At 56.9% G+C, this 26,031-nt stretch overlaps 2 protein-coding genes across 4 annotated transcripts in view; one reads left to right on the plus strand and one right to left on the minus strand.

Annotated features, from left to right (window-relative positions):
* USP42 (ubiquitin specific peptidase 42) overlaps positions 1 to 14,766 on the plus strand; it is a 47,546-nt gene extending 32,780 nt beyond the window's left edge. The window contains exons 9-18 of one of the 2 annotated variants that reach the window (XM_026516286.4): positions 488 to 599; positions 1,380 to 1,520; positions 1,689 to 1,789; positions 2,802 to 2,955; positions 4,619 to 5,335; positions 5,462 to 5,556; positions 7,342 to 8,835; positions 9,876 to 10,177; positions 12,576 to 12,619; positions 13,765 to 14,766. In XM_026516286.4, the coding sequence (XP_026372071.2) occupies positions 488 to 599; positions 1,380 to 1,520; positions 1,689 to 1,789; positions 2,802 to 2,955; positions 4,619 to 5,335; positions 5,462 to 5,556; positions 7,342 to 8,835; positions 9,876 to 10,177; positions 12,576 to 12,583 (3,124 nt within the window). In that variant the 3' untranslated portion in view covers positions 12,584 to 12,619; positions 13,765 to 14,766. Of the gene's footprint in view, positions 1 to 487; positions 600 to 1,379; positions 1,521 to 1,688; positions 1,790 to 2,801; positions 2,956 to 4,618; positions 5,336 to 5,461; positions 5,557 to 7,341; positions 8,836 to 9,875; positions 10,457 to 12,575; positions 12,620 to 13,764 lie in introns of those variants that run through there. The other variant, XM_044390313.3, reaches the window with a different exon arrangement.
* Positions 14,767 to 14,953: 187 nt separating this feature from the next.
* CYTH3 (cytohesin 3) overlaps positions 14,954 to 26,031 on the minus strand; it is an 83,569-nt gene continuing 72,491 nt past the window's right edge. For both annotated transcript variants that reach the window (XM_057315513.1, XM_026516287.4), the window contains exons 6-13: positions 24,465 to 24,545; positions 23,910 to 24,022; positions 23,656 to 23,804; positions 23,369 to 23,480; positions 18,415 to 18,491; positions 18,261 to 18,332; positions 18,032 to 18,186; positions 14,954 to 17,763 (exon numbers count right to left, since the gene is read on the minus strand). In XM_057315513.1, the coding sequence (XP_057171496.1) occupies positions 17,691 to 17,763; positions 18,032 to 18,186; positions 18,261 to 18,332; positions 18,415 to 18,491; positions 23,369 to 23,480; positions 23,656 to 23,804; positions 23,910 to 24,022; positions 24,465 to 24,545 (832 nt within the window). In that variant the 3' untranslated portion in view covers positions 14,954 to 17,690. The remainder of the gene's footprint in view (positions 17,764 to 18,031; positions 18,187 to 18,260; positions 18,333 to 18,414; positions 18,492 to 23,368; positions 23,481 to 23,655; positions 23,805 to 23,909; positions 24,023 to 24,464; positions 24,546 to 26,031) is intronic.

A 26,031-nucleotide genomic window follows, 5' to 3' on the forward strand; every position in this document is an offset into this window, starting at 1 on the left:
CTCTCATCGGTTCTCACCCGGGATTCGGGGTGGTATCTGCTGGAAACCTCTAGTGTTGATGATTCATTGCTGTTTCCCTGTGAAGTCGAGAGAGCCTCTATTTGAAGAAAGTCCTGTTTCACATGTTTTAATAGATTTTCGTTTTAGAATCAGGTACTATGGGTGATCGTTACCAAATACTCCTGTCTTGGGGGGGAAGAGCTCCCCACAACCACAGGCACTTCTCCTGTTCTAAGCTCCACGAGTGTTCAATTTGTTTCAAATTGAGAGAAGTCTGTATTAACCTAATTTTAAAATTATCAATGACTCTGGCTTCTCGGAAACTGTCCTAGCTTCCTTTTTCCGTTCATGCTAATTGAGCAATCTCCCCGTCGTAGATTTTAGTGTTTTCACTGTTGGTTGAGAATATATATACACTGGTGTGTGTGTGTGTGTGTGTGTGTGTGTATAAAAATCATCTTAATCCTTTGTTTCTGTTTATTTCAAGGTGTAAAAAGATGGTTCCAGCTTCAAAGAGGTTCACTATACACAGATCCTCTAATGTTCTTACACTTTCTCTGAAACGTTTTGCAAATTTTACTGGTGGAAAAATTGCTAAGGTATGTAGATAATATTAATCACCTTTTTATGTTGTCTCTCTCAAGGCTTATGCGTCCGTGACTATCAGGGGTTATAAACGACCTAATTGAACAGCTTGTTACCTGATTTCCTAAGTTCTTCGAGCACTTAGCGGGGAAACAATGTCAGAGCATTGAGCTAGCGGTAGTTTGTCTGTGCACTCGTGAGGGTAGCTTCTCTGTCCCTTAGCTGGTCAGATTGTCTGATGATAAAACTGGAAACTGTGAGCTGCGCTTGGGCTTCGTGGTCAAGGAAAGTGGGGAGATAGAGGGAGAGCTGGTGTTTGAAATCCAAAGGGGATGCCCCTGCTGGATCTCACAGTCTTTTGTCAGAGTTGATTTTCCTGTTTTTTCAGGTTTTCTGAGGGTAGCACACTGAATTTTCATGTTTTCTTTCCACTTTCTGAAGATCGGAAGTATCAGAAATCAGTAGCATGCAAGAGAGCTAAGGAATCCCTTCCCAAAGTAGTAAAACTGAGACCGGAGTCCGGAAGTCGCGTCCCACCGCGTCCCGTGGCCGATTCAGGGGGCTCACTTAATGCAGAGCCTTGTGTGCTTCCGGGACAGCAGGAGTACAGTGGGGGCGCACTGAGTACGTGTGGGCTCGGGCGGCTCCAGGCTGGTCGTGTCTGATCAGCGTGTTAGGTTTCTGCCGGAACATCTGAGGGTACAGAGCCCTTTGTGCGGGTCTCCACTGGGATATGCGGAACGATCTGGGCCTTCAGCGGTGACATTCCCTGATCCTCTTGCATTTCTGTTTAGGATGTGAAGTACCCTGAATACCTTGATATTCGACCATACATGTCTCAGCCGAACGGAGAACCGATCATCTATGTCCTGTACGCGGTGCTCGTGCACACCGGCTTTAACTGCCACGCCGGCCACTACTTCTGCTACATCAAAGTAAGCCGTGCGGGTCGTGCTGTGTTTGACGCGGCCCCTCAGGGAGAGCTGGTGCTCTTGGGGGGCAGGGAGGCACTTCTGCAGTGAAAATATGAAAGCCCCTTTTCCTTACATTTCTCTTTACTGGTGTCCCTCTTTGTCTAATTGTATCTCGTTTCTCTTTTGCAGGCTAGCAATGGCCTCTGGTATCAGATGAATGACTCCATCGTGTCCACCAGTGATATTAGATCGGTGCTCAGTCAACAAGCTTATGTTCTCTTTTATATCAGGTATCATCCGATTTTCACATTTTCTGTTATGTCATCTGTCTTCATCTCATCACTTATTTTTGGAACAGCAGCTAACTGGTGCCAGCAGAGCAAGGGAGGTAGTTTGTGGGTGTGGATTAGGGGTTGGACTTAGCTTCCGGCTCCTTGGCAAGTTGATGGCGGAGGAGAGCAGGCTGCTGCTGGCAGCGCACGGCGGGCGCCTGGGGGCCGGGGAGGCAGTGCGTGGAGGCCTCAGAAAGGGGCCTCTGAGGACCTGGGTGTGGTCACCTCTCAACCACGGAGCACGGGTCACTTCCTGGGCCAGGCCTGGGTCACCACCGGCTCGCTTCTGTCCTGTTGCTGCTGTGTACTCCCACTCGCTAATTCCATTTCTCAAAATGTGTGGTCTTAGAAAAAGTCTGATGTGTGCTCCAAGGTGTTCATTTATAGTAGCTGAAAATTAAGAACATCCTAAAATTTCCAATATTAGCAGAGTGAGCGTGTAAATTGTAGCATATCCATGTGTTGGACTATTATGCAGCTGTTAAACTGATTTTTATGATGCTTTTCTTTTTCCTAAATGATACGAGAAAGTGCTGTGTGTGTACATGGAGAAAAAGCAGCTTGAAATCTCTCACACTGGTATTGAAAAAACCAGTACAGGCCAAAGCCTGGAGGATAGTCCAGTAAACCTGAATAGTAGATGCCTTTCATGGGTGAGACGAGGCACGGTGCTAGTGTTTCTAACTTCTGGACACAGACTTCCTGTAACGGCATATACTTATAATGAGAAGAATATAAACAGAAAAGAAGAATTGCTTTCAGGTGGTGGCATCTCGGAGACACACAATCCAATTCCACTTGCACGATTACCTCCCCGTCAGAGCACCTGCCACTGACCTGGACTCGGAGGGGATCCCATGCGTAGCTCTGAGCACTGCGGCTTCCCGGTCTGTTCCCTGAGGGGCTACAAATGAATCTCTCCTAAGGACATGCCCTATGAAGCCCTAAGCGCTGTCACTCTCTGTCCCAGGTCCCACGATGTGAAAAATGGAGGTGAAATCACTCATTCCACTCACAGTCCCGGCCAGTCCTCGCCCCGACCCGTGATCAGCCAGCGCGTTGTCAACAACAAACAGGCTGCGTCAGGGTTTATCGGACCACAGCTCCCCTCTCACATGATAAAGGTAACATTCCAGAGGTTGGATGTAATCTCTGTGGTAACTTGGGTATTGTTCGAAGCCTCCGGTTAACACTGCGGTAGCCGCCGTGTCCTCGTATGACTGAATTTCTTGTCAAAAAAGTTTATTCAAGCCATTAATTGTAAAATATTTCAAATATACAGAAGATCTCAGAGTGTGAGTGTAATGAACAAGAAGAAAGTCTGGGTGTAGGTATATCTAAACGCCAGAGATTTTATTTTGTTCTATTTATTTTCTTAACATTTTATTTATTTGAGAGACAGAACGAGCGAGAGAGAGAGAGAACGCACGAGCAGGGGCAGAGGCAGAGGGAGAAGCAGGCTCTCTGCTGAGCAGGGAGCCCAACACAGGACTCGATGCCAGGACCCCGCAATCATGACCTGAGGGGAGGGCAGATACTCAACCGACTGAGCCACCCAGGCGCCCCTAAACACCAGAGATTTTAGCTCTCGCTTTGGACTTCCGTTCAGAGTGGACTAAATATTTGTGGACTCTTGATGAATGCTAGAAATAGGAAAGTGACTCACAAAAAGCATAGTTTCAGTGTGTCCATGTAGCCTTTTCAGGAGTGTGGTGTCTCCTGTCTGCCATCCAGCGGGTCAGACGCACCCCCTGGTGGCCTCTCCAGAAGAATTGGTGGGATGCCTGGGTCATGTGACACACAGGTCTTCAGGAGGGAAGGCTGGACATCGGCTGGCCTAAGCAGTGCTTATGGACAACCTATCCGCGTGTGGAAGCACCCCGCCCCCGTACCATAGTGTTGTAACAGCCTTTCCGTTTGAGTGTGCTTTGTTTTGAATCAGCAGATGGTCTAGTCATGTGCTGGTTTTTATGGACATTGGACAGTGTTTGGGTTCTAGCTGTAGTCACAAAGCAAATGCTTCTGGGAGCTGGGCAGGTAATGGGCTCCTGCACTGGGCTCTGCTTAATAGTGACATCAGGACTCTGGCCCGCTGGAGAGCACGTGCCCTGTGTCGGGGGTGGGGGGTGGCTGATACTGATTTTTTTCCGAGGTTTTTTGTTTTCCTTCCTGTGAAACCTTCCAGTGTTAAGATAGCAACTACTTCCAGTATTTAAGAAAACTCCGTGAAGGCCACGCAGAACCCCTCTTGAATGGGATCTCACCCACGGCCACTAGTTTGCCCCTCTAGGAGAGAGCAGCCTAGGTGGGGTCTGGGGCAGGACAGCTCATGAGTAGGATTCAGAGGGGACGTGGAGGGGGGACGGCGCCCAGAGCCGCTCTCTGTGACTGCCCATGCCACCCATTTCCCTGGCCCCTCGGCCAGTGGCCGTGCCTGCTCGCTGGCACTTCTGCCTGTACAGCAGCGGCTTCCAGGACACCCAGCCAGGAACACATACGGGACTCTGTGCCCAAAGGGGCCTGTTCATTTCTGTCAGATTGGAGCAGAAAGGATTTGGGTGGAGGTGGTTCTCAGACAGAAATAGTTGTTGATCACTTAACAGAAAACACAGACCCGGAGGTTTATGGTGGTCAGGAGTGGACAAGAGGAGGACGTGTTTCTAGGTGTGGGAAACTGGATATTCCAAAAAAGAAAAAGATGAGCAAAGTGGGAAGGGCCCCCAGCCAGAGTGGGTTCTCTGTGACCATTCCTGGGGCTCTCACCAGCTGGGGTCTTCTTTCTTCCAGAACCCACCTCACTTAAATGGGACCGGACCATTGAAAGAAGCACCAAGCAGTTCCATGTCAAGTCCTAGTGGAAATTCCAGTGTCAGCCGGGCTGGTTCTGTTAATGCTTCGACTTCTGTTCAGAACTGGTCCGTTAACAGGCCCTCGGTGATTCCAGAACATCCCAAGAAACAAAAAATCACGATCAGTATTCACAACAAGTTACCTGTTCGTCAAGGCCAGTCCCAGCCTAACCTTCACAGCGGTTCTTTGGAGAACCCCACCAAGCCTGTTCCCTCTTCTACCGTTACCAATTCTTCTGCAATACAGTCTACCTCGAGTGCACCTACGACAGCAGTTTCCAGTAAAGTCACAAAGCAGATGACTCCGAGCGAGTCCTGCTCTAAGCCCGTGATGAACGGCAAGTCCAAGCTGAGCCCCAGCGTCCTGGTGCCCTACGGCGCCGAGTCGTCCGAGGAGTCTGACGAGGAGGCGAAGGGCCTGGGCAAGGAGAACGGTCTCGGTACGATCGAGAGCTCGAACTCTTCTGTGCAGGATGCAGAAGATGACGAGTCCTCTCTGCTCGAGCTTCGAGAGCCTCTTGCTCTAAATGGTGCTGATAGTACAGATAGTGACCTGAAGGAAAACGGTCTGTCTTGTGACGGTGCCAGTTGCCAAGTCCCCCCTGCTCTACACTCAGAAAATCCCTTTTCTAAGGCCAACGGTCTGCCCGGGAAGGTGAGTGTGTTGGGGCGGCCCCGGCGGGCGGGCTCGGCTTTGGCTCTCACGGGCAGCCGTTCACAGCTGGAGACAGGAGGTGCCCGGCGGTAGCGAGAGTTGAAAGAGCTTTGTTTTTTGTTGTAGTTGATGCCTGCTCCTCTGCCGCCCCTCCCAGAAGACAAAATCTTAGAGACCTTCAAACTCAGCAGCAAGGTGAAAGGCTCGACAGAAGAAACCAGGTAAGACGATGACAGGAGAGGAGACCGCGCCTGCGCCGCGGCTTTAACCCTGCGCACGTCTCATCGTGAACCTTTGGAATCGTGGAATGATTCGATTCATGATCTAGAGAATTTGTTAAGTGTCTCTTAGGAAAGGAAAGAAAAAATTGGAAAAATTGTCTTTTTTTCCATGAAAACGATGTCCTTAAGCTAACACTTTGTTCTCCTGCCCAGCCGCATCTCTCTGGCTTAGGGACGCTACGGAACGTTTCCGAATCTGACACCTAGCCTTCCAGGGACAAACATGTGAGGGCTTCTTGATTCCATCAAGTTGCCAATATTTTGTTCTCCTTCTAGAATCCTGAAATTGCATTCATAGATAAGACAATCTGTCTCCACACTGAATGCTTTGTTTTGCTTTTTTAAATGGGTACGTTTCCTGAGTGTCCTATAATGGGAGTGAAAGATGGGGTGTACCAGGCGGTGGCGTTTGGGTTTGCACACATCCAGCGGGCCCGCGCTCCTGCACGACACTCCGTGCGGGTTCGCTCTGAGCCTCGCCATGTGGGACGTGGCCTGGTGTCCGAAGCACAGTTCCACGCACACATTTCACCATCAGGGTGTGATGTCCTCTTGGGGGGCAACTTTTGGTGACATTCTGGTCATCTCTGGTTTTGCACAGTAGTTGTGTTCCTAGAAAATGTCACGTCCATGAAAACTGCCAATGATCTCATAGCTGGGGTGTTCGCCCACGTGGATGTCAGGGTGTGGGAAGTGGAATGCTTACTCCCTCCATGCCACTGCCTGCTTTGTCCCCCTGCCCGCTTGTGCTCGTGGGGCTCCCAGAATGCACCCCACATTTCAGAGCGGCCCCTGGCCGGGGGGCCGCCCTTCCTGAACAGTGGTCAGGAAGGTTTAATGATTAAAACGGAGTGGAGTCTGTATGGGAAGAGCACTCCTTTCCCGTTTACCTTCAGGAGGGGACCGTGCGAACCCTCAGGCACTTTGTAATGACTTTCCTTTTGTTCCTTTGCTAGTCTAGCTTAGTTTGTCCTCAGATGTCGTGTGCGTGAGGATTACCGTAGACGGTTGTATAAACAGAATCACGCATGTTTTGTAACCCAGTGGGTGTTGCTCTTACGTGCTGGCTCAAGACTCTCACGGCTGTGCTCGAGGCACCTTGTCTGTCCTGACCTCATCTGTGCCCTCTCCCCCAGGTATTTTCCCACTAGAGAGTGGGGCCCCTGGAGGGTTGCTATTGTTTGCTGGCAGCTTTCAGTAACCTCGAGCATTCCTCGAGAGCTCTGTAGCAGGCAGGGGCGGACAGAGGTCATGTCCTCCAGGAAGGTTTTCTGAACCCTCACTGGTTCCTCCAGTTCATAAGCTCCAAGGAGCTGTTGGCTCTGTTTGGAGACAGTGACTCGCCCTCGGAGGCTTGGGGGAAACACAGAGGAAAAGTTAGAGCCTCCGGTCGCCAATTTGACTTTTCTGGCTATTCAGTTGAACTATTCTGGTTATTAGAAGTATCTCTGAAAACAGAATGAGCCTAGAACTGCAGGATTATTGTAGTGGAAAAATGGGGTAGTAGATAAGCCTGATAGAGAATTTCATGTTTTTATTTAATGAGGGAAAGAGGACATTTGAAGTTTCCAAAAATGATAAGCCCAGCATTGGGCTCCAGCCAGATATGTTAAAGGCATAGATTATTTAGTAAAGGAATGTTGTGAAGTTTTTGTCCCTGTAAGCCAGAAAGTGCTCAAAGCCCGTGATTGATGTGTTGATTTCTTTGTTTTGATGGGGCTGCAGTGCGCCTGGAACAGAGGAAGGTCCTGCGGGGGACCCCGGCGCAGAGCTGGAGGCCGGCAGTCCCTCTCCCGAGTCCCATGAGAAGCTGGAGACCCTCACGAGCCTTAGCAGCAAGTTAAAGAAGGCTTTGCCCCCCTTAGACCCCAGCGTCAAATCTACCAAAGAAGAAGTCTCCGAAAACATTTTAGCAAAACCCGAGGAGTCTTTGCCCAGCGCCAACACTCTTTGCAACAGCACTAAAAATACCATGGGGGCCGATCCACTCCCCAAACTGTGTGGCCCCGGGGATTTAATGGATGACCAGAGCAGACCACCCCAGGCCGTATCGGGGGCGTTAACAGAGAGCCCACGGGCCTCGGCCGCAGTGGAGACTGCGGGGAGTTCCAGCCCAAGTCCCCTGGTACATTCCGAGGGTGCCTGCGAGCACGAGCTCTTGGTCTACATCAGTCGAGACACGTGCACGGACTTGGAGGACCCTCCTCGGGGCCCAGGCGCGGCTGCCGAGGACTCGCCCTCTCCTCCAGTAGACAAGATCCCGGAAAACCATTCAGAAGGGGGCCCCGAGCAAAGTAACGGGGAGAAATGTGAAGAAAATAAGGCTGGACAAAAAGTTCCAGATCATTCTCCAGTTAAGGAAAAAATCAGTATCCTCAGAAAAGTTGATCGAGGACATTATCGCAACCGAAGAGAGCGTTCCTCCAGCGGAGAACGCGCGCGGGAGAGCGGGAGCCAGCCCGCGGAACACTACCACCGAAAGCGGCACTCGTCCGTGCGGGAGCGGGCCGGGCAGGAGCGCTACAGGACGCAGCACTGCGACGGGGGCCAGCCCCACCCCTGTCCCAGCCAGAGGCTCAGCCCCGGCGAGCACCGCTCCCTGGGCAGGTACGGCCGCCACCACTCCCGCAGCAGAGGCGCGGCCGACCGGGAGTGGGGCAGGTACCACCACTCCGAAAGCGAGCACTCCTGGGGCCGGGAGAAGCACTACCCGGACAGACTGCGGTGGGACAAATGCAGGTATTACCACGACAGGTACGCCCCGTACGCGGCCAGGGAGGCGCGCGAGTGGAAGCCCTTCCACGGCCCCCGCGAGTACGCCAAGGCGGGCCCGTACGGCGGCCGGCCCTACAAGGACTACTACAGAGGCAGGAAGGGCTACGAGCCCGTCGCCAAGGGGAAGGACCGGCACCACTTCGGCAGCCCCCGGGCGGGCCCGCCCCACGCCCTCCTCCCGTACCCCGAGAAGTACCCCCATGAGAAAATTGCACTTGTAGCCGAAGACACCAATTGTAACCTCGCCGATCGGTTTCACGAACACGAGAATGCCAAGTCCCGGAAACGGAGGTACGACAGTGTGGAGAACAGCGACGGTCACGTCGAGAAGAAGGCCTGGAGGGGCTTCCAGAAGGATCCCTTGGAAGAGCCTAAAGTGAAGAAGCACAAAAAATCAAAGAAGAAAAAGAAATCCAAAGACAAACACCGAGGCCGAGATTCCAGGTGAGGGTGAGGCCGCCCGCGCGGCGGCGGGAGAGGCCCGGTTCCGGTTGCGTCCACGGGAACCCGGCCCGGCCCCACGCGCGGCGCTGGCTCCGGTGGTGGCGGCTGGATTCCCGTGGCCCGCTGCGGGGCGTGAGCTTCCTGCACGGTAGATTCCGGAGCCCCAGCTTCGTGCTGATGCTGTAGTTTACTTCACGGCATTGCAAAGTGCCTCCGGGACCTCCCTTTTCAAAATGACGATGCCGTTTTTGGTCCGAGCTCTAGGATCCGTGGGAGTAAGTGTGCCACGGTCTGTACCAGGAACTTGGGAGCCTTGGACCGCGTCACTGGTGTGCATACTCTCACTCGTCAGATGTAGTTATGTTGTCATACCTGTTTGTGTTTTCTTGCACCTCAGGGACCGCTAGGCAGGCAGGCACAGGGAGGCCACCGTCCCTCTGCTGTTGGCTGGCCCGACAACAGCACAGGTCCGAGATGGCCACTCATTGCCTCGGCCTTGTCTGTTTTCTGGCTCCGTTTCCCAGTTTGAAATCTAGTGGGGAAGTTTGTATTTCTAAAAAGCTAAATTGGGTGGAGATCGATGGTCTTGAAAATGACTTTTCCATGACGAGATGTATGATATCTGACGTCTCTTGAGATGGAAACCCTGGGGAGAGGTTACCAAGAGCCGTAGGGACACAGACACGGTTACCCGAGGGAAACCCTCCTTCCCTTCCGTGTGCCTGAGTCTCCTGGCGAAAGCATTTGGTCCCTCGGCCACTCGTTTTGGGGAAAGGTAGCGAGATCCTTCCTCTGGGCTTGTGGCCATCGCCCCCGAGCGGCGCTCAGGGAGTGGTGGGTGGGGTCCACGTGGGGGACCTCCTCCCCTGGACCCAGACGCTCCGCACGGTGCGCAGAGCCTCTCATCTGTACTTAGATGGGACCCTCAGCGCTGCGTGCGTGCCGAGTGTCTGCGTGGTGGGGCTGAAAGCCGAGGACCGGGCCTCTCAGAGACGAGTTGGGTTTTTTGGTGGTTTGAGTTCTGGCTTATTCCTCCGCAGGCATCAGCAGGATTCCGATCTTTCAGTAGCATGCTCTGATGCTGACCTCCACAGACACAAAAAAAAGAAAAAGAAAAAGAAGAGGCACTCCAGGAAATCCGAGGACTTTGCTAAGGACTCAGAACCGCACCTACCCAAGGCCGCCAGCCGTGAGACTGTTGACCGTTTCCGGAGAACGGACGGCGCCTTCCCCCTCACCGATGGCCTGCCTCTGGAAGGTGTTGGGCCCTTCCGTGAGAAGAGAAAACACTTAAGGATGGGAAGCAGGGATGACAGGTGTCCTCTGTCTGAGTGTGGCCAGGGTAAGAGGGGATACTTGGAATTAAGAGTATAGCAACGATTTCTTGTTAACACAGGGGAATGGCATAAAAGGGTGTGCGCTCCAGCGGGAGCCGTGTGCCCCGGCTGCTGCACCCTGGCTCCCCCTCGGAGCGCGGGGCTCAGCTGCACAGTGTGGAGCTGCGGGACTGACCCCTTAGTGTGTGTGGGAAGCCTCGGTGACACAGGACTGGGCTCAGCAGAGCCACTGTAGCCAGATCTCTGTAGTCTGGGGCTGTGCGTGTATGTGTGTCTCATGAAGGACCAGGGCTTTTGTTCTTTTTTTTTTTTTTTAAAGATTTTATTTATTTATTTGACAGAGAGAGACAGCCAGTGAGAGAGGGAACACAGCAGGGGGAGTGGGAGAGGAAGAAGCAGGCTCCTAGCGGAGGAGCCTGATGTGGGGCTCGATCCCAGAACGCTGGGATCCCGCCCTGAGCCGAAGGCAGACGCTTAACGACTGCGCCACCCAGGCGCCCCCAGGGCTTTTGTTCTTAAGCCATTTCTGCCAGAAATGTTTTCACAGTGTGTTCTTTCCCTCCTGAGTCTTTAAACCTCTAGCATTCGGAGTATAACCTGAAACTCAGCTTGCGGCACGTCAGCTGTTGGCCCCTGGCAGAGCCGAGGCCTTGCAGGCGCCTGTGTTGCGGGGCCCTGGCTCTTGCTGAGCGAATCCCTCCAGGCTTTGGACGGGAGGGGGGGGGGGCGGGGCGGCTTGGATTCCTACCCACTTTGCACCGCTATCTTCCGATGTGCTTTCATAGCCCTTTCTGCTCGGACTGCACTTACAGCAGCCCCTCTCGGCGTTCTGCTTCATGTCGGTGACCCGGACCGTGGGCCTGGGAGGGGCAGAGGGCTTGTCAGCTGTGCTGCGTGGGGCCTGCCGGTGAAGAAAGGCTTTATGGGTTTTAAATGGCTGGCGAAGTCCAAAGGAGATGTCATTGCACGTGCGACGCAGCCGTGTCCGGAATGTGCTCGGGGCGAGCCCAGCCTGCTTGGTTCCACGGCGCCGCGCTGCCCTGGCGAGTCTTGCCAAGAGCCCAACCGGCCCCAGAGTGGAACGTGGTTGTCCTCTGGCCTTTTGCACGAGAAGCTCGCCCAGCCCTGCCCCAACGCCTGAGGTGCGCTTTTATGACTCTGATGCGGCTTCTGGGTTGTCCAGAGGCCCTTTGGTTCTTGACTGTGTTGTGAACTTGGGTGAGATGTTGTGCGTTTTGGGGGCAGACCAGTCTGTCCAGTGGCCGCTGTCGGTGTGGCTGTGGACGGAGGAGGGACAGACGGGCCCTGAGTGTTGGCATTAGAGAAGCAGACACTGAGAGGGAGGCACTGTCCCAGCGGGAGGGGCCGTGCAGCGTGCCGAGCCGTGGGGGGCCTGGGTGGCACGGGGCAGAGGAGAAGAGTGGCCGTGGCTGGCAAGTGACGCTGGGCTGTTGTCTGCTCTGGGTGTTTTAGAGAGATTAATTATGTGAATCTTCAGATTGGTTTCCCCTGAGCATTTTGGTGGTTTGGGGAAGGGGTTGGCTTGGTGAGGATCCAGTCCCTTCTACCTCTGCTTGGTGCTTGGGAGGAAGTAGTAGGCGGCCCCTGAGGGGATTCTGCTTTGTTGCCAGAATCTTCCCCACCCGGCCGCAGGTCTTGGAAGGACCACACTCCGAGGCCGCCGGCGCACAGTGGAGGGCAGCTTCCCCACAGAGATGGCTCTGGAGGGAAAGCAGGCTGAGTGTGAACCTCGGTAGTTGGCATCTGGGGGCCCAGGCACGTGTCTCTAGGGGCTGCGGTCAGGCTTTGTGTCGCGTGGTGGCCGTTTCTGTCCTATCCGGTTGCACCCGATGGCCGGTGTGGCGCCGGCGCTTCCGAGGAGAGCAGACAGGAACCCGTGTGCCTGTCCCCTCCTGTCCTGAAGGACAGGGACCACCTGCTTGGGCTTGCATGCCAAGCATCTCAGTCTTCTGGATGCGGATGCTGTAGCCCTTTGCCTGCCTGCCACGTGTCCCCTATTGCTGAGACCTTGACTAGTCACCTCTCAGACGCCTGTCCTCCGACGGCATGAAACTCTCACTTCCGTTTCTTTGGCCTGAGCTCTGTTCTGTCCTGCTGTTAAAATGCCGAGCGGTCTCATGGGCTGAGAGCGAAGCATCCCCGCGGGTACGGCTTTCGCTGCTTCGCAGGCATTGTATCAAGTTTTGTTTTCAGTAAGACACGTGGAGGGAGAGCCACATGGCAGGGTCCCCTGGCTCATCCTTTGCGGTCGGATTTCAGGCAGCGAGCCCCCAGCCGAGAACGGGTTCTAAGTGTAATCGCTCAGTGTACATGCACAGCACAGGCACAAAAAATTCTGCAAAACCATCATTAAAATCTCTTTCCTGATTCTTTGCTTTCTAGGTGATTGAAAACTTGGCCTCAAAACAAAAAATTCACTAGTTATGGTAAGCAGTTTTCCTCTGTATGTTTCATACTTGTTTGTAGACGCACCGAGGGGCACAGATGGAGTTTGGGGCCTCGGGGAGACAGGCGGTGCTGCGGGGAGCAGGTGCAGGGGGCTCCCCGCGAGGGTGGCTGACTCCTCTGACCCCCAGGTCAAGCGCTGGAGCTGTGCTCAGACCCCTGTCCTCGGTTCTGGCTCGGGGACGTGGTGTCCCTTCCTTCGGGCGGCGCCCCCCTGCTCCCCCCCTCCTCCCCTTCTTGTGAGAAAGTGAGGGAAAGCTGAGGGCGCCAGGGCCAGGGCGGACTCGGAAGGAGAAGCCCCTTCCTCCACCCAGACCTAGCCACCTGGCCCAGGAGCGGAGCCCCGGCGGCCCCGTTCCCACACACCGCCACGGGTCCCCGCGCCGGGGAAACGGGCTTGTGTGCCCCACGCCTGACGTCCCGGCCAGGAGCACTGAGTCCACGTGCAGACCTGGAGATCACCCCGATTTCCGACACAAGGACTCGGCACGATTGGAATGAGGTGCGGGTACCTGTGACATGCCAGCTGTGGCGGTGTCCGGTGACTACTGGAATTGGATCCGGTGGCCCCGGGAGCTAGTCCTTCATGCTTGTGGCCCGCATTTGCTGAGGTAGACAGGGCAGTGTGCCATCTTGCTCCTGAAGGGACTTGTGTCCGGTGTGGGACGTGTAGGCAGCAGGGGGGATTTGACACGGATTTCCCCGAATTGTCTACGGAAGATTAACGTGCAGCTAACTAACCTGCTTTCTCGAAGTGTCTTAAGGAAGAGACCTAAGCCTAAGTAAGGAATTAGACTCAGACTCTCTAGCGAAAGGGAATTGAAGGATTGAGCCGATTAGCGGCGGCCGGGGCTGCGAGGGCGGCCCGCGCCCAGCAGGTGGCTCCCTCCGCACGGCCGCCGGGCAGCCCCTTCCTTCCCGGCCCTTCCGGAAGGCCGAGTGCCCGGTTTAAGGAAGAAGAGCTTCCCCCAAAGACCTGGCGGAACTGTGCTGAGAGGAAGCGCACGAATGAGTTGGCGGTGTTAGGGACGGCCAGGCCCTGCCTGGGGCCCCCCAGCCCCGCGGCCCCCGCGCTCCTGCCTCGGGAGGTACTAACGCCTGCTGCTTGCTGCCTCTTGTCTTTCAGATTCAACGTGTTCAACAGAAGCCATCCCCAACCCAGCTTAAATTATAAATATAGAAAATAACTCTGTTCAAATCTGCGTGGTGCTTCTTTAGTAAATACTGTACAGATTTTACCATGGAGAACTTTTTTTTAGTTTTTACCTTTTCTTAATTACCCTTATTCCAAATGGACGAACACTTTCTACAACTGCTGACCATTGTAAAACACCGTGTATATAAATCCCACGGACAGTGACGCCCTGGACTGGAACATCTCAAATGCTGCTTAATCAGACTCAGGTGGACCGCTCGCATTCCATGGAAAGCTCCTCCAAGTTAGACATCCGGTGCAAGACCAGCCGGGAAGCCATGGAATTATTAAAAGTACAAACTGACAGTGTGTATATTTAATTTAAAGACTTATTTAAAGATTCACGAGCTCTCAACTAGAGAGAAGTCTGTTTTCTGTAATGTCTGATACTAGAAACTAATTTGCTTCATACTTTAGTTGTATTCAAGATTTGAAAATGTATTTTATAGACAAGTTCTGTTTTTGAACTTTGTGGAACTATTCCAATCAATTTACCAGTTATGATGAGTATTTACATTATGAATGTATAATCCAAACATTATTTGTAAAGCCTACAGTATGTTTTTATTACTTAACACTTTTTTATACAGTGTCTCTTGTCTTGACTATGATATTGGAGTCTGAGTTGTCAGCTTGGTCCCTTAAAGTTTCTAGTTACAGACAAAATCATACTGTGATTTTATTTTTAATATGGATATGCTATCAAACTGTGATACACTTATAATTCACTGGTCCTGCATCAGGAGATGGAGTGGGGAAAACTGTATTTAATACAGTTTGTATCTGAATAATCTGTATGGTTTATACAGTTTGTGTTGTTCAGAGATGTCTAAAGTTTGATCTTTGTTTTTTTAAAGATTAAAAAAGCACTTGCCCCACTGTAAATATACAGCATGTAAAATTTATATGGTATATAAATGGCAGCAAATTAAACATTTCGTGTCTTATTCTTTATTTACTGCTGTTTCCCCCTTTGCTTACCAGACCCTTCTTCCTGCTGCCCTCGCTGTCTCAGAACCCTCTGACGCCCACGCCACAGCCTCCCTGGGGCCTGGAGGTCGAGCCTGGGAGCCAGTTCCTGGACCCCACAATCTAAAGAACAAAGTCCTAGACCATCTTGTTCGAACAATGCATTTTTTTTTATTTTGTGAACACAGTATTTGCAATTTGAGAGCCATACAACTTCCAATTTCATTTTACAACAAAATATCGATAATAGGGTTTTTCTTCATGCAACTTGTGGGAGTATATACATTGAATAACAAACACTCCAGAAATCTCTTTGTACATTATTTACATATTACCTATATTTGCTGTAAATAGAAATGTCTAAGAAAAAATAAGAAAATGTGAAATCACGACTTGTGGTTTCGGGTCTACAACAGACCTAACTTCTCTGCAAAGCACATCTATGTAGATAATATGCATTTTAACTTTTAAAAATATGCATTGCTTTATATGAAGCATTAAATGCTGCTTCATCTATAAATAGCTCCTATTTTGATTCAGTTTGGTACCACATTAAACTGTTGAAAGTTGCTCCGTGATCCTGAAGACACTGTCGCTCGCCTGGGTCCAGGGTCAATGAAACCTCCAGTGTTAACCGAGGCTGGCAGGGCCGTGGTCCTCGGCCCAGCGCACTCCCTCCACCCCCTCCCGCCCTTGGCCTCTGGAGGAAAGCTCGTCTTTGGCCAGAGTTGGGGCGAAATTCAAGCACTGCGTGCGGACGCGGGGGGTGGGGAGGAGGAACACTGCCGTGTTGGGGGGCGGCGGGCCCGAGGGTGGAGTGGGGGTGACGGCGCGTAGGCCCGTCGTGTTAATACTGTCACAACAAAACCCGGAATCAGAGGATCTCGCGTCGCGCGGATGGCAGGTTACAGAGTAAGCACCGCGGCCTCCGCCTCGCTCCTGGGGACACAGCCCGGACGCGCCCTCGCAGGCGCCCAGAGAAACCCTTCGTGCGGGGCGCTCCTTACGCTCGCTTCTCCCAACCCCGCTGAGGCCAAACCCAGACGACAGAGAGCCCTGTCCCCCAGGGGCCTACCTGGGGCGGACAGGACAGAGGGGCGGTCTCCCCCGCGCGAGAGCCGAGCGCTCCTCCGCGCTCCTGGTCGCGGGCTCCGGGCGCCTCTGCTCGTGGAAGACTGGAGGCCAGAGTTGCATATTTACCCGCCGCGCATTTCGAGAATGCCGACTTGCCTTTCTCAGAAACTAAAGTTTTGAATTTGAGGTATCAGTACAGTAACAAGCCTAAAAGCTTGGGAATGAAAAAATCAGTCTGATGCCGGTCGGAGTCCTGGGCTCAGACCCCTTCGCATCCAGCGTGACTTAAAGCTACGTCAAGGTCAGCGGTGCCGAGGCCAGGGCCCGCGGCCGGTCACTTCCAGCACCAAGGCGACTCCCAGAGACAGGTACTCGTACGTCAGATCTTCACACAGGTGCCGACGGTCTGAGGTCTGCTTTCTGGGACTTTCATTGTGCACGGGGCAGTTCGGGACCTCTAAAGGCCGCAGATGCAGGGCGTGCGCTCGCAGCAGGGCAGGGACCGCCGCTGGGACAGCCGCGTGGGCGACGGCTCCGTCCTGGAGAACCAGAGGCGGCCTCCCTGCACACGGCGCCCCAGCCTCGGCCCGCGGCAGCCCCGTGCTGCTCTCAGATCCATCCTCCCTCCAGCCGACGTCCTGAGCGCCTACTACGCGACCAACAGCAACCCGACAACCGCCTGATGGTGGATCTTCTCAAGTTCCACCACCAGCGCGTACTTGGGGTTTGACACTATTTACAGGAAACCCTAAGTGCCCCGCGCCTTCACCCCACAGCGCGCGCGCTCCGGGCTCGGGCCAAAGAGTAAGTCTTTGAAGACATGGAATGAGTCGTTCTAGCTGTCTATGCGTTACAGCAAGAGATCAGGTCAAATTATCATCATCAGGTCAGTAAAAGAAGCATGTTTTGCCAACAAGTTTTAAGTAGCGAAGCCTGGTCGGAAGCTCGTCGGCACCACGGTTCCGTTGAACCACATGGAACTGCTGGCGGGGGTCCCAACAGGCAAACAGCAGCCATTCCATGGGGCTCAACACACGGACGGTGCCGGGACTGCAGTTACAAGAGAACCGTCACTTCTATCTCAACGATCTGCCTTTTTAGAAAGTTCGCTGTGGAGCCACAAAGTCTGAGCTGAAGAGGAGTCCCAGGGAACCCGGCTCCCTGGAGCCCGGCCCCTGCCCCGGGACGCGCGGGACTCCGCCGGCGGGGACGGGGCGGCCGCAGAGCAGCCCGCACACCCGCCCCCCGGGCCAGCGCCGCCCGCCGCCCCGATTCGGCGCTGTGCGTGTCGTACAGACGGAAGTTTCCTTCAGTGCACAGGATATGCTTGCGTCCAGGAGTTACATTTATAGCTGCCATTCTAAAAATACTACTGTTAGAAAGTATCTTCCGTTATAATTTCAGAATATAAAAAGGCATATAAAAGCTATAATCCTATATATCTGAGAAAAAACTCTGAATAAAAAAGTGGTAGCTTTTCCTTTCTTGTTCTGATAGAAAACAGCGGCTTCTAGAACGGTGAACGCAGCCACGGGCGAGCGCGTGCGGCACGACCGGCACGAGGCTCCCTTGACGGAAGCAGCAGGTGCCCCGCGGGCCGGGGCCCGGAGAAGGGCGTCGGGACGGCGGCCGCGCGGGGACCTCGGCGACCCCAGAGCGGCGCTCCCGTGAAGCGGCCCGCGCGGTGCAGGCGCTGCCTCCTCCGCGGAGGCGGCGGGAGCGCGAGGCGGGGCCCAGGGTGTCGGGGAGGCTCCCAGTCACTTTCTGCTGTGGGGTTTTGGTTTCTACTTTCACCTGTTGAGGCCGGGAGAGATCTATTTCTTATTGGCAATCCTCCTCTTCCTCGTGGCCAGCATGTCGTAGAAAGGGTCCCTGCTGATACTCGCTCTGGGGAGAAAGGAGAAGCCTGAGGTCGGAGGGCACCCTGCAGCGCCCCCGAGCGGGGACGTTAGAGCCTGCGCGTGTCTGCTGGGGGCGGGGAGGGGGGGCGCTCAGGCAGGTGCGGCGCACGCGCTCAGGCAGGTGCGGCGCACGCGCCCCCATCCCCCACGTGCAGGCATACACGCTCACACGTGCACGCACTCGCTCTCCCACCGCACCGCGTGCACAGAAAGGACCCGGAGCCCTCGGGGCTCTGAGCCGGGGCTGGGCGCACCTGATGGACTTCATCCACTCCTCCTTCTCCTCGGGGCTCGGCGCGGAGATGCGGTACACCACGTGGTTCCCCTCCACCACCCGGCCGTCCGCCTCCGTCTTACAGGCCTTGATGACCTGGCCCTTATGGCTCGGGTTGTACAGCTCGAAGCAGTTCTGGCGGAGACAGAGGGCCGTCAGGAGCGCGGGGGCCGCGGGAGCGCAGGGGCGGCGAGAGGAGGCCAGCTTACCGGTTTGCGGGGGTCCTCCACCTCCCTGATGCTGAGGTTTTCCAGGGGGATGATCCCCCGGGGCTCCTTGTCCTACGAGACAAGAGCGACGGCCAGCCTCGCTCCGGCCCGCGCCCCCCGGCCGCTCCGCCCGCGCCCGCCCCGGCGTACTCACCGTCGTGTACTCGAAGTAGTAGAGGCAGTTGTCGGTGAGGATGAACCAGCGCCGCTTCCAGGTCTTCACCCGCCCTCCTGGAAGCAGAAGGAGCTCGTGAGCCCCAGCCCGCGCATGCGCTCGGGGCCGGGGCCCAGAAGGGCGGGCCCGGGACCGACCGAAATGACTATTTTCAGAAATGCCACCAGGAGCCACGCTCGGTCTTTAGCTCCCTGCCTCGTGGAAACGTGGGCCACTCCGCCCCACACTGAGCCCAGTCCCGGACGAGCCGTGGGGCCTGGCGCCGAGCGGGCCCCACATGCACCCCCACCCGGGCCGGCGCCCCCGCCACGGCCACCCGGGCCCCCTCCTGAATGCCACCGCTTTCCGAACCGCCTTTCTGGAAACGTTAGTCGTGATGAATGGGCTTAATTTCCCCACATGGAAATGATAACAGGATGAAGTCAGTGCCGCTCCGGGCCTGTCCGGGGCCTAATCCGGTTACCTCAGGGCTCTGCGAGGCCCTGGGATCCATCAGTATCAATTACTCCTTGGTCCAGGGAATTACTCGATTGAATTAATCTCTTAAGATCGGCGACACACACGTAAACACACACGTAAACACACACGCAGACACACAGCTCATCTGGGTCTCCTCTCCTTTCGCTACAAAAAAGGAAATCTTTTACCCTTAAATATTCAGCACAAACGGGCTTGAATTTCCAGCTTCTGACATGAAGTTTAAAAACACATAATCTACGAGAAAAACACGCACATGGTAACAGAATCAAGCAATCCGTGGATTGCAGCTCTTCCAGCTCGGTCACTCCCCAGGTGACATTCAGGGCGGAGCTCGTCCGCCTCTCTCTACAACACGTGAGCAGGTGAGTGCCGTGGAGACCGGACAAGGGGAGGAAAGGCTGTGTGGGTCACGTGGGGGTGGGGGGACAGGTCAGCCTGGGGCTGAGGCAAGAGGGCCTCCCGGCCTTGATGTTTGGAGAAATCCAGGCAGGGAAGACAGCCGGCTTCAAGGGGACAGTCACGACCACTGGGATTCGGTGCGACCGGCAGGGTCCTCGGGAGACCCTCTGGGACCCCTCACCCCTGCCTCACTGACCAGACCTCAGACCTCCTTTTGATGGCCTCGGGCAGGCCCAACCTGCCTGGAGAGGCTGGCGTGCGGGCATGCCGGGCCCTGAGGAGGGGGCCTCGGCTGTGCAGGGAAGGAAGGTCCAGCTATGCCTCCCTCTCCCCCTGACAGACATCCCCCAGCTCCACCCACCTCACTTCTCCCTGTACGAAGGGTCTGACCATGTGCCTCCCCCAGATTTCTGCTGCCCCCTCCACGGCCCTCAGACCCTATGCCCGTGCCCCAGGGCCTTTGGGCCTAGGGCCACATCCCCTCCCCTGTCTCTCAGCCCCAACGGGACCTTGCTCCCCACAGCCCCACGCAGCTTCCTCAGGACTCTCGGCCCTGCCCTGGAATCCTCTGCTCCCTCTGGACGGGGCCTCTTCGGTTCCTTCAAAGACCGAGCACAGGGCTGGGCACCAGGAGCCCTGCTCATCCCTGACCTCCACAGCAGCACCCCAGGAAAGCCTGCGTTCACAGGGAGGGGACCCAGGAGACCCTCGTCCCAAAGTCCTCCAGTGATGGGAGAGCACAGATTCCCTCCAGGTACATCCCCCGAACCCAGTTCACTCTGCCTCCCTCCCACCAGGTCCATCTCTGGCTGCACTGGTCCTGGGCCGGGCCGCCCGCCTCCCCCACGCTGTCCACCCAACAGCAGCCACAGGCGTCCCTTGAAAAGGTAAGTTCATCCCGGCTCTCCATGCCTGAAGCTCCCAAAGGCTTGCACGCTGTCAGCCTAGGACCCCAACCCCTCGGCGGCCTCCAAGGCCTCCCCCTGGCTCCCCTCGCTGCCCCCAGCCCTTCCTTCCGGCCACCACGCTGCTCCAGCTGGCACCTTCCCTCCACTCAGCCCCACAAGCAGGTTCTCAGAGAATCCTCCTAGGAGCCCACACCCTGTCCATCTGTCCGGCGCCCGCTCTTCCGTCTATCCTCCTGCACTGGGTCCCTAGGTGGCGGTCTATGTATTCCGCTCACCTCCAGGCCCCATCGCCGACCCTGTACCACCCGACACCAGGAGAAGCGGGTTTGCCGGGAACCCCGCAGTGTTTTGCCCCGGACGCTCCCACCCCACTGCTCCTGAGTTCAGGGGCATGTCTTGGAGAGCCCAATCCCTGGGCCGGTGGTCATGGCCAAGGGCCTCCCAGCCCAGCCCCAGGAACTCTTCCAGCTCGGGGGACAGGCCCAGCAGGGGCAGGTGGAGGGAGCTTTGCTGTCGGAGCCACCTCGGGTTTCGCTGCGAGGGAACAGACAGGCTCTGCTTACATGTGTTTCTGGCTGAGCTTCAGGAGACAGGGAGGGACACACAGACGGACACACTGACACACACCCACACACACACCCCACTCGAGCCTATGGAAAGGAGCCTGGCTTCCCCGCTCTGAACGTGCTGCTAGTTCTGCGGCTGCTCCCAGGCCCGCCGTGCCCACACACCCTGCGACATGGACTTTTTCTGCAGGACAGCTCAGCTCTGCCCCACACGCCTGTGTTGTTAACACAACTGACCCGTTCTCAAAACCCAGTGGCGGCAAGACATTCCCGATGGTCACGGAGCGACGCGCCAACGCTCCTGCAAAGCATCCAGGCTTCTGGAAGTGCCACCTGGCCGAAGGCTAAGTTTCTGACGAGACACAAGTAAGCAAGGTCACGCGGAGACCTCCACTCCTATCTGAGCGCGTGCACAGAACACACGTTGTCCCCTACGCTTGTGTTGTAGGCGCCGGGCCAAGCACTTGTGCGTCCAGTGTGTCCTGGGTCTGCCCTGCGCTGGGTAAGGGCCCGGCGCTAACCCAGGCCCAGCTAGCCATCTCTGCCACTGGCTTCCAGCAGATTTACTGCCTTCTTGACCCTTGGAGCCCGACGCCAACCAGCTGTCCCCAGAGGCCAGGCCAGCATCAAGACTCCTGGGAGGCGGCCTGTGGGCAGGACTGTGTCCAGGCCCAGCAGCTGTGGAGAGCAGACCCGCCTGCTGGGAAACCCGCTCTCTGGATGACCACAGCTCTGGGAACAGAGAGGGTACAGAGGCTGCCTCGGCCCGAGGGAGGCAGCAGCGGACGCATGGGGAGGGGGCTCCTAGGCAGTCACCCGGCTGGCCGGCTGGCTCGAGGTCTGAGTGGCACCACCACTACCAGCTTTGTGACAGCTCACGAGAACGCCAGCGCCGCGACTTCCCCCCTCACACCCGTGCACGTGGCGGCGGAGCACGGAAGGAGCCGACCCCGGGTCCCCCGCCTGCCCACCGTGCCGAGGCCACAACTGTGTGCATGGGGCCCCTTGGGCACCCACTCGGCACCCCGCCAGCTCTGTAGCTCCTCAGGACGCCCGGAGCGCGGCTTACGTGTGCAGCCAGAGCACGGTGGGACGCGAGCCCCGCTGCGCCTCTGTCACCCTCATCTGGTTCTGTCTTTAGAAGCAGGCACATCTCCCACTGGTGCCAAGGCCACGCCAGCTGCCAGGCAGTCTGGCACCGTCGCTGTCACACGAGGGGCCCTCCCTGGCGGCACAGGGACGGGAGTGGCCCAGGTGCAGCTGCCGGCGTGTCGGGCACATCCCGCCTCTGCGCCGACCTCGGGGCCACAGGTCTGACGTGACCTGAGACACGCATCTCCAAGTCCACGGCTATGGCTCTGGGTCTCTAGACAAAGATCTGGAACTCTCCCAAACCTCAGCACAGCCAGAGAAAAGCCGGAGCCAGACCCCAAATCACAACAGCTGAGCCTGGGCACACGCCTTCACACCTGCCTCTTACCCTCCCCTTGACAAAGAACAAAAAGTCGCGGGGATCCTCTCAGGCCCGGTGTCTTACAGCGTGTTCTCAGACTGCCTGGTCGGTACGTGTTGTCCCATCTCACAGGCTCTCGTGTCACAGTGAGACAGAAATCCCAACCCCCCCACCCCCGGAAAGAAAAAAAACAGAACAAAACAAAAAACCACCCTACCAATTCCTAAAATTGCCCAGAAAATATTAACGCTACTCTACTTCTTTGCCCATGGTTAGGAAGCCCTTTAAACGTTTCCGGACTCCGTCCAGGGGTGGTGCAGACATGCGCTTGGTTAGTATGAGAGGCAACTGGTGATGGACGGGAATGGAGCAGGCGACCAGCAGTCTCCAGGCTGCTCAGGCCCCAGGGACACGGAGGGGCAAGCTCGTTCCCACACGGCATTCCCATGCACTCCCGGGCGCAGAGAGGCTGGCACTCCGGCCACGCCTCGCCCGGCCCCGGGGTGTGGGTGTCACATTCGCTCACCCTGCATGAAGCTAACCCCAGCAAGTCCAAAGCCACATGGGTCAGATGAATGGCAGCCACAATTCAGAGCTTCACACAGACCAACAGGGGAGAGAAACCGAGAGAGGAATGAGCAGCTGGGGAAGGGGCAGGAAGCCACTGGGTACGTACCTCCTAACGCAGGACAAGCAGGGACAGCCCGTCACAGAACAGAAAGGTGGGAGCCACAGGCAGAAGGAAAACAACAAGAAGGCACATTTAAACCACTCATCAAAAATCAGCCACACCAAACCAAGAGAAGGCACGCAGGTTCTCGCAGTAAAGGCCCTGCCTCTGGTACAGAAAACTGCCTTGGGTCTATCTGGATGCTAACTGAGCAGTTTTCTGGGACGCTCGTGCAGCGCGGCCGTTACTCTCTGCCGTGGACACGGACGGGATGGCCTCGTTCGGACAGGGCAGGGCTCAAAGCGGCAGCCAGCGCGTGTGGGGCGTGCGGCCGGCTACCGTGGGCGGGCTCGGCCCAGCGGCCTTGGCTTCTAGCGCTTCTGCCTTTGGTCGGGGGCCTTGGCTGCCGAGGGCTGGGGGCTCCGAGCGCGGGGCCCGCCCGCCGGCCGCCACTCACCCAGCTTCAGGAGCCAGCCCTCGCGGTCAGGGTTGAAGAACGTGTGCGTCAGGTCGTTGCCGTCGTCCTCGGGGATCTTGAACGGCTCGTTCTTGATGCTCTCGTACAAGTTCTGCGAGGAGCACAGGCGACGGCGCGCTCAGGGACGCAGCCGGGGGCGAGGGCACCGGGCTCGGCGGGACCTGGGCCGCGAGGGACCCTGCAGGGGCCTGATGGTACACGGGGCGGCGGCCGCCGCTCCCGAGGGGTGAGGGCCAGTTCCAGGGCCCCGAGGGCAGGGGGCTCACCCGCAGCAGCTCCTCTGGGAGGTCCCCCCCCTCGTTGATGCCGCGGTTCATGGTGACGAAGCGCTCGGCCGTGGGCTTGTCCCGCACGTTGTGGTTGTGGAGGCTGGTGTTGAGCATGATGATGGCGAACGACAGCACGTAGCAGGTGTCTGCAAGAGGGCAGCGGGTGCCGGGGCCCTCAGCCGCCCGCCCGGCCAGAGGCGGCCCCCCACCCGGCCAGAGGCTCGCGGGCGCGGGGGCCCGGCTGCACCGACCTGTGGACTGGAAGACGCCGGGGTTGCACAGGCAGTAGCGGGACGCGAACGCCTCCATCATGCGGTCGATCTTCTGAGCCTCCCCCGGGAGCCGAAAGCTCCACAGGAACTGCCTGCGGAGAGACAGCACCAGGGACGATGGCGTTTCCAGGGTCCGGGCCGCCCGCGCGGGGACACCTGCCTGGACGCGGACGAGGCCAGGAATGGCAGCAGTCCGGCAGCAGGCCAGCCACGGGCTCCCTGGCCCGCACTGGGGCGTCCACGGGGCTGGGACGACCACGGGGCTGGGGCGTGAGCCCGGGAGCAGTGGGAGGCGGGCCGGTGCGCCAGCGGGGGCAGAAAGCTTGCACCCAACTGCCCAACGGCAGGTGAGAAACCGAACGCACGCCCCGCGGTCCCACGGAGGCAAGCCCGAGCTCGGGCTGTGAGTGCCCACCCGGGCCTGTCTGCCACTCGGGGGAGAGCGCGGGCGTCCGCACAGCCGGCGGCCCGCGGGGTGAGCACCTGCTTCCCGCTCCCGCGCCTTCCCGCTGCAGCCGACGCGCCGACACTTACCGTAAGGCTTGCACGAGGTTCAGATCCGCAAACTCATGGAGTTCGACGAACGCCTGAAGAACTTTAATGTTAAAGTCGTCCCTGGGAAAGAAAGCAAATGCGGTCCAAGGCCACTGCGCAGAATTTCAGTTGTTTCAAAACAAAGACGTTTCCTACGACCGGCAAGTGTTTGCGGCTTTCACCTCGCGTAACTAGAAGTCAAGGTCTACTGCACTGCGCGTTCGTTCTCAGGCTCGGGATAGAGACTTGGGAGACATTAGGAGTTTACTTCATGGCTAGCGTCGCTCGGGGTATAGAGGCCGTCGGAAGTGCAGCAGCGCAGGGCCCCGAGCACCACGGTCTCCCTCTCCCCCCACTCTCCCAGCAAGCGGCTGCCGACGGGTCCGCTTCGCAGGCGGGACTGCGGGAGCCCAGCACCGGGTCAGAAACTGGGGCAGTGCCGGAGAGCTTTTACAACCAAACTAAATGCCAGAAGACAGTCGAAGGCCACACTTTTACATAAACGTAAAAGAGGACAACATGCTTCACTGGAATCTCAACCCATGCTGTTTCCCCAGGTCCTGGCCACAAGGGACAGTAAGGACAGCCCGAGCCAGCAAAACGCCATGGTCACCACCGGTGCAGGTCACGACGCAAGGGTCCACCTTCCCCTGGGTGACACCGGTCCCTCCAACTTCCCAAGACCGCGGAGAAGACCAGGCCTCGCTGAAGACAAGGGTGAGACCACCCACAGGCACAGGCCCGCCAGCACAAACCATCAACCGCTAGGAATGGCCACGGCTCAGGGCTACCTGCAAAGGGACCCCTGCCAGCCACCCACAGGGCTGCAGGGATGAACACGGCCTCGGGAAGGGGCACAGGCACAGAGCACAGGCTGCGATGTTCCCCTCCTTTCTCTGGGGCAAGCTGCTGTCTGAGGCCTTGTGGGTCCGTGCAGATGTGGGCGCCAGGGGGAGCGCCCCAGGAGGCGGCGAGCACCCAGCCCGTCTTGGCAGGCAGCAGCAAAGACCAGGGAGTGGGCCCGACACCGTGCTGAGCGCCCAAGCAGTGGCAGCCGCAGCCGGGGACCCACCGTCCCAGCTTCAGCGCTGCAGGCAGCCTGGCTGAGAGGCTCGCCCAGCGCGGGGTGCAGAGCTCGGCGATCGCACGTCCCCGGGGAAGAAGCTGGGCTCCTCCAAGAAGGGTCTTGGGCTCACAGGTATACAGGATGCAGCTGGTGTGAAGACCCAAGGTGGGACCAGAGAGGGCAAGTGATCAGAGGGGCGGCTGCACCCCTACTCCTGCTGCCAGCCTGTCCTCCCTCCAGGGTGGTCCCTGAGGCTCGGTCCTCTGTCCACACTTCCTCTCTAGCCACACTCGCCCGTGATGCAAACAGTACCTGCGAGCCTGCCGCTCTGGGGTTCCTGACTCCTGCCGGACCCCACTCCGAACCTTCACACCTGGATGGCACCCCCTAAGCCCACATGGCTTTGAGTTGTGAATCAGACCACATCCCTCCCCGACTGGGAATCCTCCCCCATCCCTCAGCAATGGGCAGAAGGGCCCGTCATCACCCTGAGAACCTCTG

Source organism: Ursus arctos, unplaced genomic scaffold (assembly GCF_023065955.2).
Source record: "Ursus arctos isolate Adak ecotype North America unplaced genomic scaffold, UrsArc2.0 scaffold_2, whole genome shotgun sequence".
Classification (NCBI taxonomy): Eukaryota; Metazoa; Chordata; class Mammalia; order Carnivora; family Ursidae; genus Ursus; species Ursus arctos.